Below are 18,325 nucleotides of genomic sequence, written 5' to 3'. Positions count from 1 at the left end.
TTTAGCATCACATCCAGTAAAAGGATTTTGGGATTAAAAAGGCTGACCGCATTTAAACCCAAATATTGCTGCGTGGGCCAAAACACTCTGCTTTACATGGAGTTCCAGCTGATACAGCACAAGCTCAGATAAGTGCACTGCAAACATCAGCTGACCTGGCCTGGAAATTCTCATTTCTCTAAATTTTCCATGACATTCACTGTCATATTTCACTTCCTGTGTCTGTATAGGTGTCCATGTGACTGAAATCGGTCATGGAGGAACCGTGCCGAATCGATCTGACCTACATCACTGAACGTATCATCACCATATTCTGCCCCCCTGGATGTCCAGAGGAGACTTACCTGCAAAACCTGCAGGAGATTATTATCATGCTGCAGTCGAAGCACGGACACAACTACATGGTGAGATGTTTGGTTCTCAGGTCTATAAGTTAAAGTGCTAACAAATGCTAATCCTTCAGAGGATTCATTTGGCCACAGACAAATGTGTTAAATTATTAGCAAAGTTATCAAAATATGCTTAACTTACCAAACGTAAAAGTACTCAATATGAACAATGGTGCATTGCGGTATAATAAATATCATATTATTGGACTGATGCATTAATGTGCATGTACTTGCATAGTTCAGACTAGTTTCAGCTTCTTTACATATGGCTGGAGCAAAGTATAATAAATGAATAAAGGAATGAATGAATGAATGAATGAATAAATGGAATCAAGTAAATCAAAAGTACCCTGAAAACTGTGCTTTCCTCCCAGACACTGGCTTCTCATTTTTAAGTGAGACATGTAAAGAGTAATACAAGACAGTGAAGAACAATAATATACTGCATATTAGAATAGAGCACAACACAAAATGATAAATAAAGGATAAAAAAATAAGCACTAAAAAATCATCTCAATTTCCAAAGCACTGAGCAGCTGCTGAACAGTTGATTTTTACTGTGTGCAGCAAATTTCACAATCAATAGCTTTTCTTTTTTTTCACATTCATCTTTATCCTTTGGTTCTTAAAAACACAAATTCCTCTGAGCTCATTTTGTCTTTCCCACATTTTTAGCATCTTTTTGGTTTCTTTGATGTCAAGTCGGGTTTAACTCTTCCCGCCCAGAATCACATACCCGTCTGGTTGCACACTCTGTGCAGCTCATGACACTCTGTCATTAGATCCTCAGCTCAGAGGATGAAGAACTGCACAAAAATCCTTCCTCCAAGAGTTTTTAACAGTTTTAAAATATCCACAGTGACACAGAGAAGTAGGTTTAAAATGTCATGACTATGTTTTTTTGAGTATTTTTCCAGACTTTCACAGAACATGGTTTAAGAAATTCTTACTGGTATACAGTTTTACAATAGACCTTGGTTCTGTTGCTTTGACATGATATAAAATTCAATACCCTACTATAATACTATAATTTTAAAATATGATCACTATGAATTTAGGATTACATACAATCATGACCCCTTAAAGAAGCAGTACGTGTAAATTCCAGTTTGACACATTTAGACAATGATGAGGCTGAACGTTAAATAAACTAAAAATTGCTTTCCTCATTCTCCTCTATCCCTTTTTGTTCTGTTCCTTCTTTAGCTCATCAACATCTCACAGAAGAACGACACTCTCACACAAATGAACCATAAGGTAATGATAACACTTCTCATGGCTTATTTAAGAGAATAAACGTTGCAGTGTGTGGTGAAGTGCTGGTTATGTGTGATCTGTCTGTCAGGTTCTGGACACAGGTTGGGTGGATCTCTTGGCTCCCAACCTGGATCAGATCCTCAGTGTGTGCACGACGATGGAGAACTGGCTGCAGACAAACCCGAAGCATGTCCTGGTGTTACACTGCAGGGTAAACTCCTCTGACCCCTCTGTCACACACAGACACTGACACAATCTTTCAGCTGATGTAGGTGAGTGTGTAAAGTTTATTTACCCTGATTCTGTGGGTCCTCCACAGGGAGGCAAAGGTCAGCTCGGAGTCCTCGTGGCTTCTTACATCCACTTCAGCAACATGTCGGCCAGGTAACACTGATGTCATGGTGAATTTGTTCAAATGTTACAGGGTAAAGGATATTAAACGCATGTAAAGGTCAACTTGAACTTCAGCTTTATTCACATTTGGAAACCAGAGGAAACCTGATGACAATAATGACGATGAGCAACAAGACTAAGAGTCTGCAGCAGCTCAGTGAGGCTGCACTGTTAACTTGCTGATGCGTCAGGTGTAATGTTTATGTTCACCGTGTTAGTGCAGCATGTTAGCTTGCTAACGTTTGTTAATTAGAAGTAAACACAAAGTCCTGCTGAGGCTGATGGGGATGCCATTAGTTTTTGTTTGACTTAACTCAAACTGTAACTCGGAATTAATCAACACAGTCTTGACAGTATTGACATTTACTGTTGGACATTTACTGTTTGCAGATCAAAGAGCAGTGACTGAACAATAGACAGAGTGAACAGAGGCTGATCTACTGTACGTCTCCACCAGGCAAAGGGCAGGACGTCTGTATAAAGAGACTTTGAACCACACTGTTATTTGATTTTTGGGCAGGGATCCCTGTAGCTGTTGGACTCCAGTGAATTTATTTAGTTTTTATTATATTTTTTTATTTGGTCTTAATTTACCTGCATGTGAGACCCTGAGCCTGTAGACAGCACAAAACATTGTTCATTTCATTTAAAAGCATTTTAAAGCAAACATTACCATCTTAGTGATTGATGTCCTTATGTAACTGTTTTACTCTGTGAACTATGAAAAGCACATCCTCATTTATCCATGTCTAATAATGGGATGAAGTGAAAGCCCAGTTTGCGGCTGATCGCTGCCAACTACAAGAGCAGAAAAGAGGAAGATCAGGTTGATTCACACACTGTTGGTGTACATGTGTGTGTGCACTCCCTGTTCATGGCTGACTCACAGTTGAGAAATATCTGATAGTGACCATTGATCCTCGGACAATAACGCTGTGTGAGTTAGTGCAGGCATGCAAAGCTTTGGGAATGATCGGAAATCTGATCTGACTGGTTCTCGTCAGTTCAAGGGAAAGGTGTGGTGCTTGGTCACCCAGGTAGTTTTGGTTTTGTTTGTCCAGTTTTTTGGTTTTGAGATATTGTGTCCCTGCAGACTTCTGCTGCCACCACAGTACAGTGGAGATTAATGTGTTCTGTTAGTGGTGCATTGAAAAATGTAAATTTCTTTTTTTTTTTTTTTTTTCAGAGAGCAGTTTTCATAGGGACTATTTATTCAGTAGAAACTAGTTTTGGAGACACGGATTCTGGAAAAACACATCCCCTACTCCATATGTGGAAAAAGTTGTATTGAGCCTTTTGTGGCTCCAGAGGGAGCTGTGTGAGGTCTGATAAATGTCTCAACTCCTTTGTCAGCATTGGTTTGATCTGATGAATATAGTTTTGAAAATGATTAGATTAGACATTAGATTAGACATTTCCATTTTTTTATCTATGTTTAGTTGCAGTTGTGGAGGTTTTGATCGCATCACATCATCTTCATCAGCAAATCAAAGTCCACCTACACAAGATGTGGTGTGGGCGAACGGGGGAGCAGTGTCATGTGTCATCATCTGAATATATTCCTCTCCCTCAGTGCAGACCTTTCTCTCGACCACTTTGCCATGAGGAGGTTCTACAATGACAAACTGTCTGCTCTGATGACCCCCTCACAGAAACGGTGAGAACAGACTTGATTGAGCGGGATCACTGCAGGTCAAAGGCCAAACACCCGTTTAACCTTCAGCCTTTGATCTATGATGTAGACTGAGGGATATGCTGTGATCTCAGACTGCAAGGTCACTGATCACCTGATTTATCCTCTTGTGAAATAGTTACTATTAATAAGTCTACTATAAACTTGTAAAACAGGGAGATTGGCTCATTAAAAATCACAGCTACTCTCTGATCCTGTGCTATGCTTGTAGTGGATTACTACCTCCTTCAGCATATTTGCACATTTTTCCACTACCTCATTTCACCGTGTCTTTTTTTATTTTTTTTTTATTTTTTATTTTTTATTTTTTTTTGCACTATAACCTGCACTATTTCTGTCAATAGCCTGGATATATATTTATATATATGTAAATAGTTATATAGTTATCTTTAGTTTCTGGAACAAATTGCACCACCCACATTTTTGCACCATTAGTGTTCCGTCGGTTGTGTGTTGTTGTTGTTGTTGTCTTTGTTGTTGTACCGCAGGAGAGGAAGAAAAACCGGAGTCAAATTCCTTGTTTGTATGTACAAACTTGGCCAATAAACCTGATTCTGATTCTGATTCTGATGAACAAAACAAGAACATTTCTCTCTGCTCTGCAGGTACGTTTGGATGCTGGGGAGCATGTTGAAAGGGGGACTGAGGATGTGTCCCTCTCCGTCTTTCCTCCTCTGTGTCGTTCTTCACGGTCTCCCCAAACTGAGACCAGACGGAGGTGAGCAGTAAACGTCTGATCTGACTTAGAGGAAATGAAGCAGATAATCGCCAGTAGTAGCTCATTGTAGGAGTCTTCCATCCTGCGTGTCTCCTCCTTTTCTACTAAATTAAAGTAATTACACAGCTGTAATGCAGTGAACACTGACTGTGTTCATTACAATGTCCAGATTCTCTGTCTGTATTTTACTGTCTAGACTTGCTTGTTTTGTTAAGTTTTTTTTTTTTTTACTTTTAAACATTTACAGAAAACAAATGGAAACACAAGCTGTTGACACACAATCCAACACAATGAGAACAAGGCCTCAGAAAAAAAAAATCCTCCTCAGTGTCAGGAATACTATGTGACCCAACTGTCTCAGATGCAGCTGATTTGGAAAGTGTTTCTTCAGACTTAAAAAAATAAAATAAAAAGGTCCTGCTCAGCTTCACATTTTACTGTATAATGTTTCTGTCCCTCTGGAGTTTCACATAGGTTCTCACAGTTTTCCCATCAGGTTAGAGGTCACAGATCACATGAGTTCAAAACTGTTTTTAAGTTAAACTCAACTCATCCCAGTCCAGATGAGTCAAACTGTTATTTAAAGCCCAGATCAGAAATCTTGAATTTCTTAACAAAATCTTAAATCTTGAAGAAATCTGTGTTTGGTTTCTGAACCTCTAAACTGACTGTGGGTGGAAGTGTCTCATACTGAGATGTAGGACGACGACCTGAAGTTTCACCATGTTTCTCCCACAATTTTCAACTTTTGTTTGATTCAGCCCAAAATCACAAACTGAACCGGGTCTCACAAGCTTTTTAATCATTTCATCTTCTCTTCTCAGGATGTTGTCTCTTTCTGAGAGTCTACCAGAGCCTCCAAGCTGTTTGCACATCAGCAGTTTAGTAAGAAATACAGAACAACATAATACAACATCTCTGAATGTAACATGGGATATAACAGGTAATGTGTGTCTATCTCCATCACAGCCATGTCGCTGCAGGACAGACGGACCGGCTCTACTTTGTGCTCCAGCCGGCTCAGCTGCTCAAAGGGGACATCATGGTGAGTGGACATGTCTGAAATTTATCATGAGAAAGGCTTCAACAGTTTCTAAATCATTTAGAGGTTTTCAGAAAATGTAAAATGTCTGTTAATGGGACCCAATAACAGTTATTGTGCTTTCATCTACACATTCATGTGTACTAACTAAAATACTCTGTAGCTGACATTAGGAATGACTGAACTGTTCAACAGAGAGGCATTAACCTTCCTGACTGTGGTGAAGCAGTATGTTCATGTGTGCTCGTGCCATTATTTTCTGACTTCAGGTGGTGTGTTATGATAAAAACAGCCGCTCCGCCAGCCGTCAGGTCATCTTCCGCCTACAGTTTCATACAGGACTCGTAAATGGACACACCCTCACTTTCCTGAAGGCGGACCTTGACTGTGCCAGTGAAGGTATTTATAACCCGCTGCCGTACTCTGCACACCGCCAACTGTTCTTTCAACTGCTATCACTCTCTATTCCACTACTCCGCTGCACTATCAGTCTTAATCTGTAACTGATAAAGCCCTCAGTCTCTCCGCTCTCTCTGTTCTCCAACGCAAACACCTGAACTAACCTTGGACCCCATATCAGCTGTGCAGGTGTGAAGTACACATGAGAACAGGTCCAGTAAAGTTACCTGTCCAGCTGTCTGATCTTGGTCTTATATAATGTTCCAGATCCTCGGTTCCCAGAAGATGGAAAAGTGGAGTTGATTCTTTCTGAAAGTCCTGAAAAGATCACAGGTAGATTTACTCTCACAATTTTTCTTTTCTGGCCAACTGGCCAAGCATGACAACATGCTAGCACATTCACAGCAACAATGCTCATGTTACAGCTGAGTTTCAAGGCAGTTTGCATGGAAAGACACCAATAAGAGTAATTTAAAAAAAAAAGTCTTTTAGTAATGGAGGTGAACTGTCCCTTTACAGCCTACACAGAAAAAAACTTATCCAGTGATTTACATAAAAAGCAAACATTAGGGGAGATTAAATAAATAAGTTTCATGTTGTGCAGCAGAAACTTTTTCTTTTTGCTCTCCTGTTCTGTTAGAAATGTCACAGCCTCTAAAATGTATCTTGGTGACCCCTTGTGGGAGTGCCGCCCCCCAAATTTGTGTGTTTGCCTGATGCATTCAAACACACTTGCACATGTACAACACACACGGACTCATTATTTAGGCTACAAGTGCGTCTGATGAACAAAGACTTCACCGGCTTCACTGTGTCTCTCAACTCAAGCAGAAGAGACAGAAATGACTCAGTTTGAAGCATCAGCCCCAGACACACACACACACAGGCACGCACACACGCACACTAATCATGAATGAAAGACTTCATCATCAAGGGCAGCAAGCAGTCACCCAGGTGGGGGCAGTGTTGGACACCAGGTGAAGGGCATGGTGGCCCAAAGTGGCCGTCCACACGCACCATCACACTCCTCGCCTCTCAACAGGAAGCAATATGAGAGGTTATCACACACACACATCTGACAGGAATTCAGATCGCAGATACTGTACACAGGGGAAAACAGACGGGCGGGGAAAACCAGGGCACACAAACACACAGTCAGACACACAAACACACAAACTGAAGCAAAATCAAACTCAAATTATGATTTAAATCAAATGTGAAATAAAATCTGGCGCCAGGACATCAGCTGGTGTGTGTGTGCATCTTGTTGTTGTTTAACTGACTCCTGACCAGCGCTGCCTCTGTGTCTGCTGGTCTGTCATTTTCATGTGCAGGCAGAGAGCTGTGGCACAACGGAGGCTCTGTGACAGTGGACTATGACACCTTGGACCCTTTGGTCCGACGAGACTCTTATCAAGAGACGTCCTTTCGCGAAGCAGGTAATGTACATTTCAGTGTTTTTAATCAGAAATTCCCCCCTTTTCAAACACCTTCTCCACCTTTCTTTCACTTTCTTTTGCTGCTGTTTTGAAATCCTGCAGTGTACCTGACTTAATTATTAGACAGACTCTAACTGGGTGTTGCACAAATAAAGACAGATAAACGTGTCTGCTCTGCTCTAACTTAACCTTCAGTTCTCTGTGTCCATGACATTCTTAGCCAATTCAATCCAGGCCTCCTCAGTTCACACTTTTAAAGGGCCATACAAGTGTTTTCCTACATTTTACCTCCCTCATACTTTACATGCTGGTAACCTTCTGGTAATTTTCCAGAAGTACAGTGTGCTGCATAGCTACAGATCTGTAATCACAACAAAAACCAAGTTTTTCTTTGGCAAAGTTCATGTTTTGTTGTATGAGTTTGCAGCTGTTTTATTCTGCTCTTTAGGTATTGTTTCTACTTAACTGTGCATGTGCAGCTTTTTGGTCAAACTATGTAACTGATGCTTCTAGAAGAGAAAATACACAACTGATTTCTTTAGAAGCAAAGTAAAGATTTTTTTGAGAAGTTGCATATTTTCAAATGTTGTTTTCTGAGAAAAAGAAGAATTTACCATTTTCCACAGATATTAAACGCTAGAGTACATATGAACATATGAACTAAACTGCTCCTCATATGATTTTTATTTCTCTTCTTCCTTTGAGTCATGAGTTGGATGGCATGCTGCCTGAGTGGCACTCTGAGGGCTTCTGATTTCATTAAATAATTCGATGTTATCTAATTTGATATTAGATAATAATATAACTTTGACACAACAACAAAAGCATTGTTCAAGTGAAGGATATGTGATCTAACAGGGAAGAGATAACAGGGTAAATAATACATACAGAATCATGAAAATAGTCCTTTAAATATTTCCTTATTACTTTTATATTAATAATGGATAAAACAGACCATGTTCGGTTGTGACCTTAAGGTCAGTGAAGCAGGTTTGTGACTGTAAGGTCACCCTGGACCTGCAGGATTGCGAATAAGCAGCACTTGCCCCTCCTTCATTAGCATTACTCAGGTGCCCTTGAGTGAGGTAGTTAACCCCCAGTCGCTCCAGTGCAGCTGCTCAGTGACTGTCTGGTAAAGGAAGTGAAACATTTATCAGCTAAAGAGTCAGATATTTTTCTCAAGAGACCAAACCAGAGCTAAAAGGAGAGTGAATATTGGACTTGTGTTCATCATGTCTCCAATGGGACGATCATGTTACTCTGTCTCTCCTGTATGTGGAAATAGGCGGATGCTGGATGTTAGCCACAACAGATTTATAATGTGATAAAGTTGTGTGTCTTTTGGCTTTTTGTGGAGTTTTTCTGTCTCAAAAAAAAAAAAAAATCCATGAATGTGTCTCTGGCTGCTGCTCAGATGTTGTGTCCCTATGTGGGCACACATCCAGTCTCTGAGATTGTCTGTTTGGACTCTGGCCTTCGCTGTGGTCGGTCTTGTGGGTAATTGTCTGGTCATCAGTGTGACATCTTACAACTGTTGTGGTCACAAAGGCCTCTTTGGCGTTCCTAGGAATGGGTGTAACAACAATCATCCAGACAGCAGCCACACCAGACCTATGTATTTGGAGGCGGTTGTTTTTCAAGGAGTTTCCATTTAGTTAGAATAACCGTTCACACACACACACACACACACACACACACACACACACACACACACACACACACACACACACACACACACACACACACACACGCACAGAAAAACGCCAACACAAAAACACACATCCAGACAGCTGAAACAATCACTTTCAACCAGTGGTTGAGGTTTCAACTCCAGCTGTTTTATACCATTGCTAAATATGCTCTGTCCAGCCATGTAATTTAGATGGACCGATCATTGGGGGAGAAGTGCGGAAAAGTAGCATGTAAACACACACACACACATTTCTGTAAACACACATGGCCATTACATTTTACCGCCAGCACACACGCATGCACATGAGCATAATGAGGGTGCCAGCCAGTTAGCAACGCAGCCAGTTGCAAGAATGTTGTTTTCAACCACAGGTGGTTCTACTTTACCCTCTCGGCCGACTCACACCCCTCCTCTCTGTTCTCTCTATCACTCCATCTCCACATCTTCTTTCACTCTCTCCCTTTCTTTCTCCCCCTTTATCTGCTCTACTGTCTCCCTCTTTCTATCTTTGTGTGTTGCTTTCAGGTTCAAGTTGCAGGTTGCAATTTGTCCAATATGTCCCCCATCCCCCTTCTGCACACAGAGCCCGCCCCCATGTTTACATTCCCCTCTCCATATTTGGCCAGCTCAAGGTCCTTGTGCTTTGTGTGTGTTTTTTTTTTGAAAGTGTGTGATGTGTGCTGCACAAACTCCTCCACCTGTGTGTGTGTGTGTGTACGTGCTTGCAAGTCTAGTGAATGATCCACCCTTCAGTTTCCTTCTGCTGCTTCCCCCTTTGACATAAAAATGCATGAGCACACAATCTCTCCACAGCATTGCCTACCTGTGTCAGCCCTGGACAGGATGCGAGGGGGGGGGTGGGAGAGGGAGATGGTGGGGGTGGGGTGGGGGTAAAGGGGCAACGAGGCAAAGCAATGGCTGATTTCTTGATGACGGAGAAGGCGGGGATTCATAGTGCAGGGACGGCGCAGGCAAGGAAGGAGTGCAGGAGTGACATGAGAGAGGGGAAAGAGAGTAGGAGGTGGGGGGGGAGGAGGGAGGGAGAGGGAGGGAGGGGGGACACAGGGGGGCTGTTAGCACCTTAAGAGAAAGAATGTTCTTCGCTTGTCTTCCTGTGGCAGCCAGAGAGACAGAGAGGACGACAGCACGGGAGGAAAAAGAGCCTTTAACCAAGCTGGTCTGACTCTTTTCAGTCTCCCCTCCTCTCTCTCCTCATCCTTCTCATTCAGTCCTCGTCCCTCTTTCCTTTCTGCTTGTCATCTGTTTTTCTTTTCCTCTTTCTCTGACTGCAAAGGGAGGCTTCAGCAATCATTTCCATCCTGTTTCTAAGTCCGCAGGGGGAAACAGTGAAAGTTTGCTCCCGGCTGCCGGTAAAGTAAGCTGCTTTTTGATGCTGGTTTTAGTCATGGTAGTGTGTTTCTTTTAACTGAAGTTCTTACAGTTCTGTAAAAGTTATACAGTGTGTTTATCAGTTTGTGAGTTTATTTCTCATCTGTGCGTCTGTGTGTGTGAGTGTGAGAACTATTAGGCCAGCTGTGAGATTTTACCATGCATGTCTGGTATTTGAGTTTTATTGCCTCTCTGGACTCAAGAGGCTGTGCTCATACAGCTCTGGTATGCACTGTATGTATTGTTGGAGTCACAGTACAAGACAGTCTTATCTGACATAAGTGCAGCAGATTTTTTTCAGAAAGGAACTTTCTCTTTTTTGAATATGTTACTGTCTGGTACGTTTTAGCGGTTTAATAAATGTCTTAAAAGAGTGAAAAAAGTGCCTGTCACAGTTTCCTAAAGCCCAGGGTGACATCTTTAAGTTACGTGTTTGGTCTAATTCACAGTCCAGACCCTAAAGATTTTCAGTTTACTGTCACTACAGCAAGAAAAAAAACAAAAAAACACAGCAAATCCTCACCACTGTGAAGCCAGAACAAGAGAACATTAGGCAAATATGCTTAAAAAAAAGGAAAGAACACAAATGATGAATCAATAGTTCATTTTCTGCTGATCGATCGCATTGATTAATGATTTCAACCTGCGTGTTTCCAGTGTTGCAAGACTGAGAGATCTGTTGTGTGTGCGTGGGTGTGCAATCGGCTCTATCTGACCTCAGGTAGATGTCTATGACAGACACGTCCTTTGCGTGACACACATACACGCACAAACATAACACACATATGCATCCGCCAGCTCACACAAAGGGGTTCTGTCTTATCTACATGGAGTGTGTCTGGAGCGATGGCTGTGGTCCAACAGGTGGTGTGTGTGTGTGTGTGTGTGTGTGTGTGTGTGTGTATATATGTGTGTGTCATAATGAATCATATGTAGTGGTGGTGCAGGTATGGAGTCACTTGTTTCCAAGAATATGTTCAATATAAAGGTCATTTCCACTTTTAGTCAAACTTTTTTTGAGGAACATGATTGAATTCATGTTATTGTTGATTAATCAATTAGTCGATGAACAAAAAATGATACAGAATCATTTAAATCTTTGTTTATGCCAAAACATGATCCTTGATTCAAGTTTCTTAAATGTGAATATTTGCTGTTTTTTTTCTTACCTTAAATTAAACCAAGAGATGTAACTATGTGCACTGTGATGATCATTTTTCATTGTAGCGCCTGTTTTCACTCTTCTGTCAACATGTAAACTTGCTGATAGCAGTGATTTTGTCTTCACAGCTCCACCTCATGTCCTGCACCCTGGAAATGGCAGCTTGTTCACTAGAGTGAGGGAGAAGAGCAGCGAGGAAGGAGTTTCATTCCCCCCGACCACCAGCAGCCCCAGCTGCAGTGACCGAGCTCCATCTGCCAGCAGTGACTCAGGCCTGTCTGTTGCCTCACAGGGGAGGACCGGAGCCAAACAGAGAAGAGGGGCCTCACAGGACAAGTGCACCCAGGCAGGGAAGCTGCTCTCTGGGTTGGACTTTGAGATTGCACAGCCTCTTCTGGAGGTCATGACCGAGCTTGCTGCTTGCGGAGGGGAGGAGGAGATGGTTGGGAATGAGTCTGGGTTGGGACACACTATCAACGGAGAGGCTTCATCCAGCGAAAGGGAGACTGATATACTGGATGATGAGGATGAAGTGGATGATGTGGCAGCGTCTGCTTCAGACACGCCGAACTCAAGTAGAACCTGCTCCCTGTCCTCAGGGAATCTACCTGAAACTCAGAGGTCGGTCCAAACGGAGTACTCCACACACTCCTGGGTACGGCAGCAGCAGATGGTGGAGGTCATCACCAATAATCACTTTGAAGTGGATACAGAGGAGAGGTCAAGCAGAGTTAGAAAACAGAGGCCACCGCCCCTGGTAGCTCCTGACACACCACCCCGAGGCATCAGCAGCAGGGAGGCCGTGCAGAGAGGGCTGGTGGACGAGCACGGGACACACAGTGCAGATAACAAAACACAGTCTTGCCAAGAGGATGACATGGAGTCGCTGACCACAGACATCGATGAGTCCATAGAGCAGCTGAACCAGCTGATTCTGGACTTGGACCCAACTTTTGTCCCTGTTCCTACTCGCTGTGCCCCCCTGTCCCGTTCCGCCTCCCTCCACACCAACGGCCTCAGCCACAAGGGAAATACACATCTGTCAGGTAAGACCAATCAAAATACGTGAAAAATAAAGTGCATTGTAAGGGATTACAGTTTGAAATTCAGTGTTTACATCAGAGAAGCTAATCCCAGTGAAGCTCTGCTGCTTCCTGCTGGAGCCAAAGTTATTTTATTTACATGTTGTTTGTTCGTAGTTTGCTAACGTTTGCCACTGCTAAACCCAGACTTACGCTGTGAGGACAGGACTTCTGGAGGGAGGCGTACAGTTGCTGAAGATATTTAAACCATAATATAATGAGATGCCATCTTTTTTTATTTCTACACATTAGATAGGTTTGGCATGTGGGTGTGGGGGCTTTGAAGCTGTTTAGAAGCACCTTTGATGCAGTAAGGAAAGTGATCTAACTGGTAATGTCACAGATTACTTTTGCTGTTGGGTAATTAGTAAGATAATTGATTACGTTTGCAAGTAACTTGCCCAGCAAGTAGTACCACAACACACACACACAACTTACAACCAAAATCATGGTATGTGACAAAATATGTGTGTATTTTGGCTGAACTGCTCCTTCAACAAAATTTTGCTCGTACAGCGACACACAACAGTCCACTGTCACATCATGACTAAGAAAAATACACCTGTGCCAACAAGCTGGTGGCAGATGAAGCTCGTAGGTTGTGTTACTGCTGAGCTCACTGGTCACACACTGAGAGAACCATTTATAACCATGAAGGACCGAAGCGCTGCCTGATTGTGGAAATCTCCACCTGAGAGAGAGGAATACGTCTGTGTTTGTTACAGACGGTGTGTTTGTAAGTGTGCGAGGTGTTTGCTGAAAGGGTGGAAGCATTTGATTAAACAGGTAGAGGATATTCCTGCTATGTAAGCAGCATAAAATCAGGACCTCTGCTCTCCACACAATGTGGTGTTTACTCACCAGTCTGTCTTATTTTGAATGGAAATATACAGAAGACAGAATCACATGAGGAAAGGTACTGGTCCTATAATACATTAAACTTATGACATTAAAAGATGTCTCATCTCTTCAGTCTTTGCTGTATGTCTTATGTTCTTTGTGAAACCAGTTTGCTCAGACAACCTGGTAAATACAGTCAATTTGACATAATTTGAGGACAAGTACTTGCAGAGGACTACAGGAACGTGACTCGGGCTTGTGACAGACACCCAGATGTCTTCAAATATCCTGTTTTGTCTGACAAACTGTCCAAAACCCAAAGATATTTAGTTTATTATCATGTTTGACAAAGAAAGGCATCAAATTCTCACATCTGAGAAGCTGGAAGCGATAAATCTTTGGAAGTTTTCCTTGGAAAAAGACCAAAACAATTATTTATCAAAGTAGTGGTCAGTTAACTTTCTATTGATCTTGTACAATACCCATGTTCAGTGACTCCAGCATTATTAAACTGCTTTCTGGCTCTGTTCAGACTCACACAAGTCTTGGTTAAGGTGCGGGAAAGATCCCGGTCTGGTTTAAGACAGAAAAAGTTCACTCTGACTTTAGATACAACCCGTTTATTTATGTTAAAACTAAACCACCATCTGAACATCATCCAGTCAGCGATTACAGTCCAACAGAACGTATTTTCCATAAACGTATAAACGTAATTTCTAGGACACAGGGTTGGATGATGCCTGTTTTCCTGACCCACGTGTGTCAGCGCCGCCTCCTCTTCACTGTTCCTTCTCACCTCACTGGCACATGACAGATTTATTCTCTCTCGCATCCACTGGGGACGGAGCCTGGAGGAAAAGGCACATTTCTGCTGTGACCTACGTCCCTGATTCACTTTCTATTTGAGAACCGCGGGTCATAGGTGCATGAGTGACGTCGTCACTTCCCTGCTCTTCACGTATGAAGCAGCTGTTCCTTCAAAGCTAACCTCCGAGTGGCCTGATGGTCCACATGAGAGCTCCCTGACAGTTCAGAGCTGATGAGCATGACCATGACAGCTCCTGAATCATGTGTGTCAGGGTCTCTGCTGTGGTTATCGGTGACCCGCGGCCATGTGCCATGCAGGGTTACATTACTGCTGACGTTAACCTCTGACCTTTCTTTTTTTTTTTTTGTTCACCATCAGGTCAACGAGAGGTCTACTGAGTTTTCCTTAAATCATGGAATTTGAGCACAGGAAATGGAGCATGTGTGTTTGTATGTATGTAGGTCAGCGAGTGTGTGAGGGGGCTGGAAGCTGATATTTCTCAAGGGCACATTCGTGGCAGTAACTCTAATGTTTCCCTGCACAGCGACTCTGTGTGTAACATGTGTTTTTCAAGGGGATGTTTGGAGGCGGGAGTTTGTAAGCGATCAGGAATGCTTTTGAAGTTTGACACAACACTTTGCTCCCCTGTGTGTTTGCATCAAGTCTTCCTTCTCCCTCTCATCATCTCAGAGTTGTGTTTTTTGTTTTTTTTTCAAAAGAGAGTAGCCCTCTTAAGAGTACAGTGGGTATCAAGTGATCCCCGAGCCTGCAGACACCTCTGTAAAGGCACCCTCAGCAGGCCCTCTGGTGTGGGAGAGTAGCCGGATTAGTTTCAGTTGGTCTGGCTTGTCTTTTCATGTGATTTTGAGATGATGGATGCTCACCGTGAAAGCTGAGCTCACAGTGTTCCTCATCGCTGTTTATAGTTGATGTGCCGAATTGAGTCTGAGCCCATATAAGGTGAATCACTATTATGACACACACGTCAGCTGCCGGTTTCTGGGTTTTGGTGTGTTATGGGTGTTTTCAGGCTGCAGCACAATAAAATAATAAAATAATCCCAAATGTATAAAATAAAGTTTGCACAGTATAACTGTCAAATGTTCTCCTGCTTCTTTGCAAGTTTTTATGCTTGTTTGCTATGAACAGTAAACAAAAAATATCTCTACCTCTTACCTGCATTTCAAGTTTTAGTGTCACATTTCTAACTTTAGTGTTTCTGTGCATAAATATCAACAAAAAGTTGGCCAAATTATTAATATTGAAATTTTTGGTTAAAACCTCACACGGGAGTGCAAACTTAACTTGCCAGTTCTCTCCAGTGAGCAAAAGCATTACGCTAAAATGCAGCCTTTGCTTATCAGTTTGTTTCATATTCATATATTCCATTCATTGTGTTGGAGGCAGCCAACACCCATCAGAGGCAACTTGCTGTACAGTATCTGTATATAACGTGAGTATATAGGTTTCTGAGGGTGGATGAGTTCCAGCCCAGGGGGCGATGATCTGCTCACATCTGACAACAGAACAACTGATTGTTCCAACAGATGTTTTTCGGACAAAACACACTGATGTTCCACCATCTGGTCACGGTGAAGTCACACACGCTCAGCCCTGATGAGAGCAGCTACGCTCTGCTGATGAACACACTGATAGGAGCTTTTGTCAGACACAAACACACCAAACACTAATCGCCATCATCACCTTTTATTGCCAAATTGGCATCTGGTCATAACAAAGTGTCAATACTCTCTAATGTTGTGTTTTTTTTTTTTTTGTTTTTTTTTTAATAAGACTAGACACAACTGTGTGACACAGATGTGTAATTTCATAGAGGAGCACATGACAGAGTTTGAGTCTTTGATTATGTTTCTGATCATAATCTGTCCGACTGTCTGGCTCTCTCTCTCTGCCTGCCGCACTCCTCCTCTCCCTCATCCCTCTCTTTATCTCTCTGCTTCTGATCAGGGTGGAAACAGCAGAAGCAGGTCAGCGATGTGACGGACTACGCCGGCCTACAAAGTCCAGGATGGAGAGGGGGCGGACCTCAGACCTTCAGGGGATCCCCAGCCCACAGTCCCCCTTTCTCCCTTTCTCGGGTAAACACAGTTTCCTGTTCACTGTACCAGACAGTCACTTTACTGCTGCTGGTTGAACTTCATTCATACAAAAAGCTGTTTTCTTTAAAGACTGTTGAGGAAATGTATTTATAATGTCACTCATAGGTTTATGTTTTTATCACATTGGAAGTTACTGGTCATATAAACTAAGGACAGGACATGAAGATGACATAACATTAGTGAGCTAAGTGATAAGATTAACTAACATAGAAGCCAAAGTCCTGACGTCATGTCGAGTGGAAGAGCAGCTTGGAACCCAAGGACAACACAGTCACAGTCAAAGCTTTGTGCTATTTGGCTGTTAAAATATTGGCTTCACTTGTCAATTCAAATAACTAAAATTAAGGGGCATGGACACAAGTCATTTAAAAAGACAAGCTAGAATATTGTCTGACCTTCTAAAACAAGGTAATTAAAAGCCCAGAGAGCAGAGGGAGTCTCAGCAGTCCAGCTATTATCCCCATGCAGATACAGATACGGTCTGTCTGTGTTAGATATTTCAACTGAACAGATCACAGATATCCACTTTGATAATCAGTTTCAACACAGACAAGAACAGAAAGGACAAAACACACGTGTAAATACACCTACACAACATGAGGAAATACTCCACAGCAAATAACTAACACACACAACTCACACCGAGTATAAACTGTGACAAACACTGAACATGCAAACAGTGATCCAGAAGTCAGCACCTGCCAGGTGACATGTACACGACAGGCCAAACTCAAAGACAGAGGGAGAAGAGACAGCAGATGCTGAACGTGCTGTCAGTTTTCTAACTACAGGAAGACAACAGTATGAAAAATATCCAAAGGGAGCTGTGTTTGTGTGTGTTGTGATTCTTTGAGGAAGAGTCAGATAATGTGTCACTGAATTAAACCACAGGTTGACTCTGAGTTATCACTTAAAAATCTGTCCTGGAGAAGACAGATTTTAAAGTGATAACTCAGAGTCATCACTTTAAAATCTGTCCTGGAGAAGAATCTCTGTTGAGATCAGGGTTGTGTAACTGCCTACGTCTTTGCACATTTTGTTTCTACCTTCCTCCTCTTTCTCTCTCCATCTGTCTCTCTCTCTTTTCTTTTTCTTCTTTCTGCTCTTGCACTCATTCTTATGGCTGGGTGGCATGAATGGCCTGAGTGTTTACACCAAAACACAGGCTGTAGCCACACACAGATCACAAGACTGATGTCTGCGAGCGGGTGCACGCGTGTGTGTCTGAGTGTGTGCGCATGTGGGCTTGTCACCTCATAAGACTTAGGAAAAAAATCATGCTCTTGACTTTTTTCCCTTGTTCTTGTCTTACTTACTTTTATTCTGTTGCTCTAATTTAAAGCATGGCCATCTCCACAAAGCCAACAGCATGGACTATCAGGGCCGAACGGACAGCTCGGACATTGTCCCACAGACTCCGGCCTTCCCAGTGTCTCCTCCAACGCCCTATGGTAGGAGATAATGTCAAAATGGACACTTCTTGCTACGGGTGTGTCCACATTTTGAAATCTTATCAGCGTCTTCCTTCTCTTTCCAGTGAAACATTTCTCAGAGTTTTCCCAGCTCAGGACTGGTGGACAGTGGGACCAACACAGCTGGACACAAGGTACACTTTCCCAGGAGTGTGTGCAACCGTGTGTGTGTGTGTGTGTGTGTGTGTGTGTGTGTGTGTGCATGTTTGGCTGGTAAGAGTGCTAAAGTCTGAGCCCAAACATTTGAGCTCCTGATTGCTGCTGGACAGTGTTCAAGAGACGGCTGGAATGTCCTCCTGGCATAACGTACCAAACACACACACACACACACACACACACACCTGGCCAGTTCTGTGTTGTTATAAGCTGGATATGTGGGCACGGCTCTGTTTTTGGTAAGTCATGGCTGGTCAGAGGCAGACAGATGGC

The 18,325-nt window shown here is 42.6% G+C and overlaps 1 protein-coding gene across 2 annotated transcripts in view; it reads left to right on the top strand.

The window, feature by feature from the left end:
* The window catches only part of si:ch211-191a24.3 (tensin-3), a 41,430-nt gene that overhangs the window by 3,275 nt on the left and 19,830 nt on the right, over positions 1–18,325 (top strand). The window contains exons 2-16 of one of the 2 annotated variants that reach the window (XM_041040294.1): positions 231–404; positions 1,596–1,646; positions 1,735–1,857; positions 1,966–2,030; positions 3,613–3,696; positions 4,338–4,450; positions 5,275–5,335; positions 5,420–5,495; positions 5,762–5,891; positions 6,159–6,224; positions 7,226–7,330; positions 11,703–12,620; positions 16,273–16,403; positions 17,767–17,875; positions 17,962–18,030. In XM_041040294.1, coding sequence (XP_040896228.1) covers positions 255–404; positions 1,596–1,646; positions 1,735–1,857; positions 1,966–2,030; positions 3,613–3,696; positions 4,338–4,450; positions 5,275–5,335; positions 5,420–5,495; positions 5,762–5,891; positions 6,159–6,224; positions 7,226–7,330; positions 11,703–12,620; positions 16,273–16,403; positions 17,767–17,875; positions 17,962–18,030 — 2,251 coding nt within the window. In that variant the 5' untranslated portion in view covers positions 231–254. Of the gene's footprint in view, positions 1–230; positions 405–1,595; positions 1,647–1,734; positions 1,858–1,965; positions 2,031–3,612; positions 3,697–4,337; positions 4,451–5,274; positions 5,336–5,419; positions 5,496–5,761; positions 5,892–6,158; positions 6,225–7,225; positions 7,331–11,702; positions 12,621–16,272; positions 16,404–17,766; positions 17,876–17,961; positions 18,031–18,325 lie in introns of those variants that run through there. The other variant, XM_041040295.1, reaches the window with a different exon arrangement.

This window comes from Toxotes jaculatrix, chromosome 6 (assembly GCF_017976425.1).
Source record: "Toxotes jaculatrix isolate fToxJac2 chromosome 6, fToxJac2.pri, whole genome shotgun sequence".
Taxonomy (NCBI): Eukaryota; Metazoa; Chordata; class Actinopteri; family Toxotidae; genus Toxotes; species Toxotes jaculatrix.
Note: the sequence above shows the minus strand (reverse complement) of the source record. Positions and strands in the feature narration are given on the sequence as shown.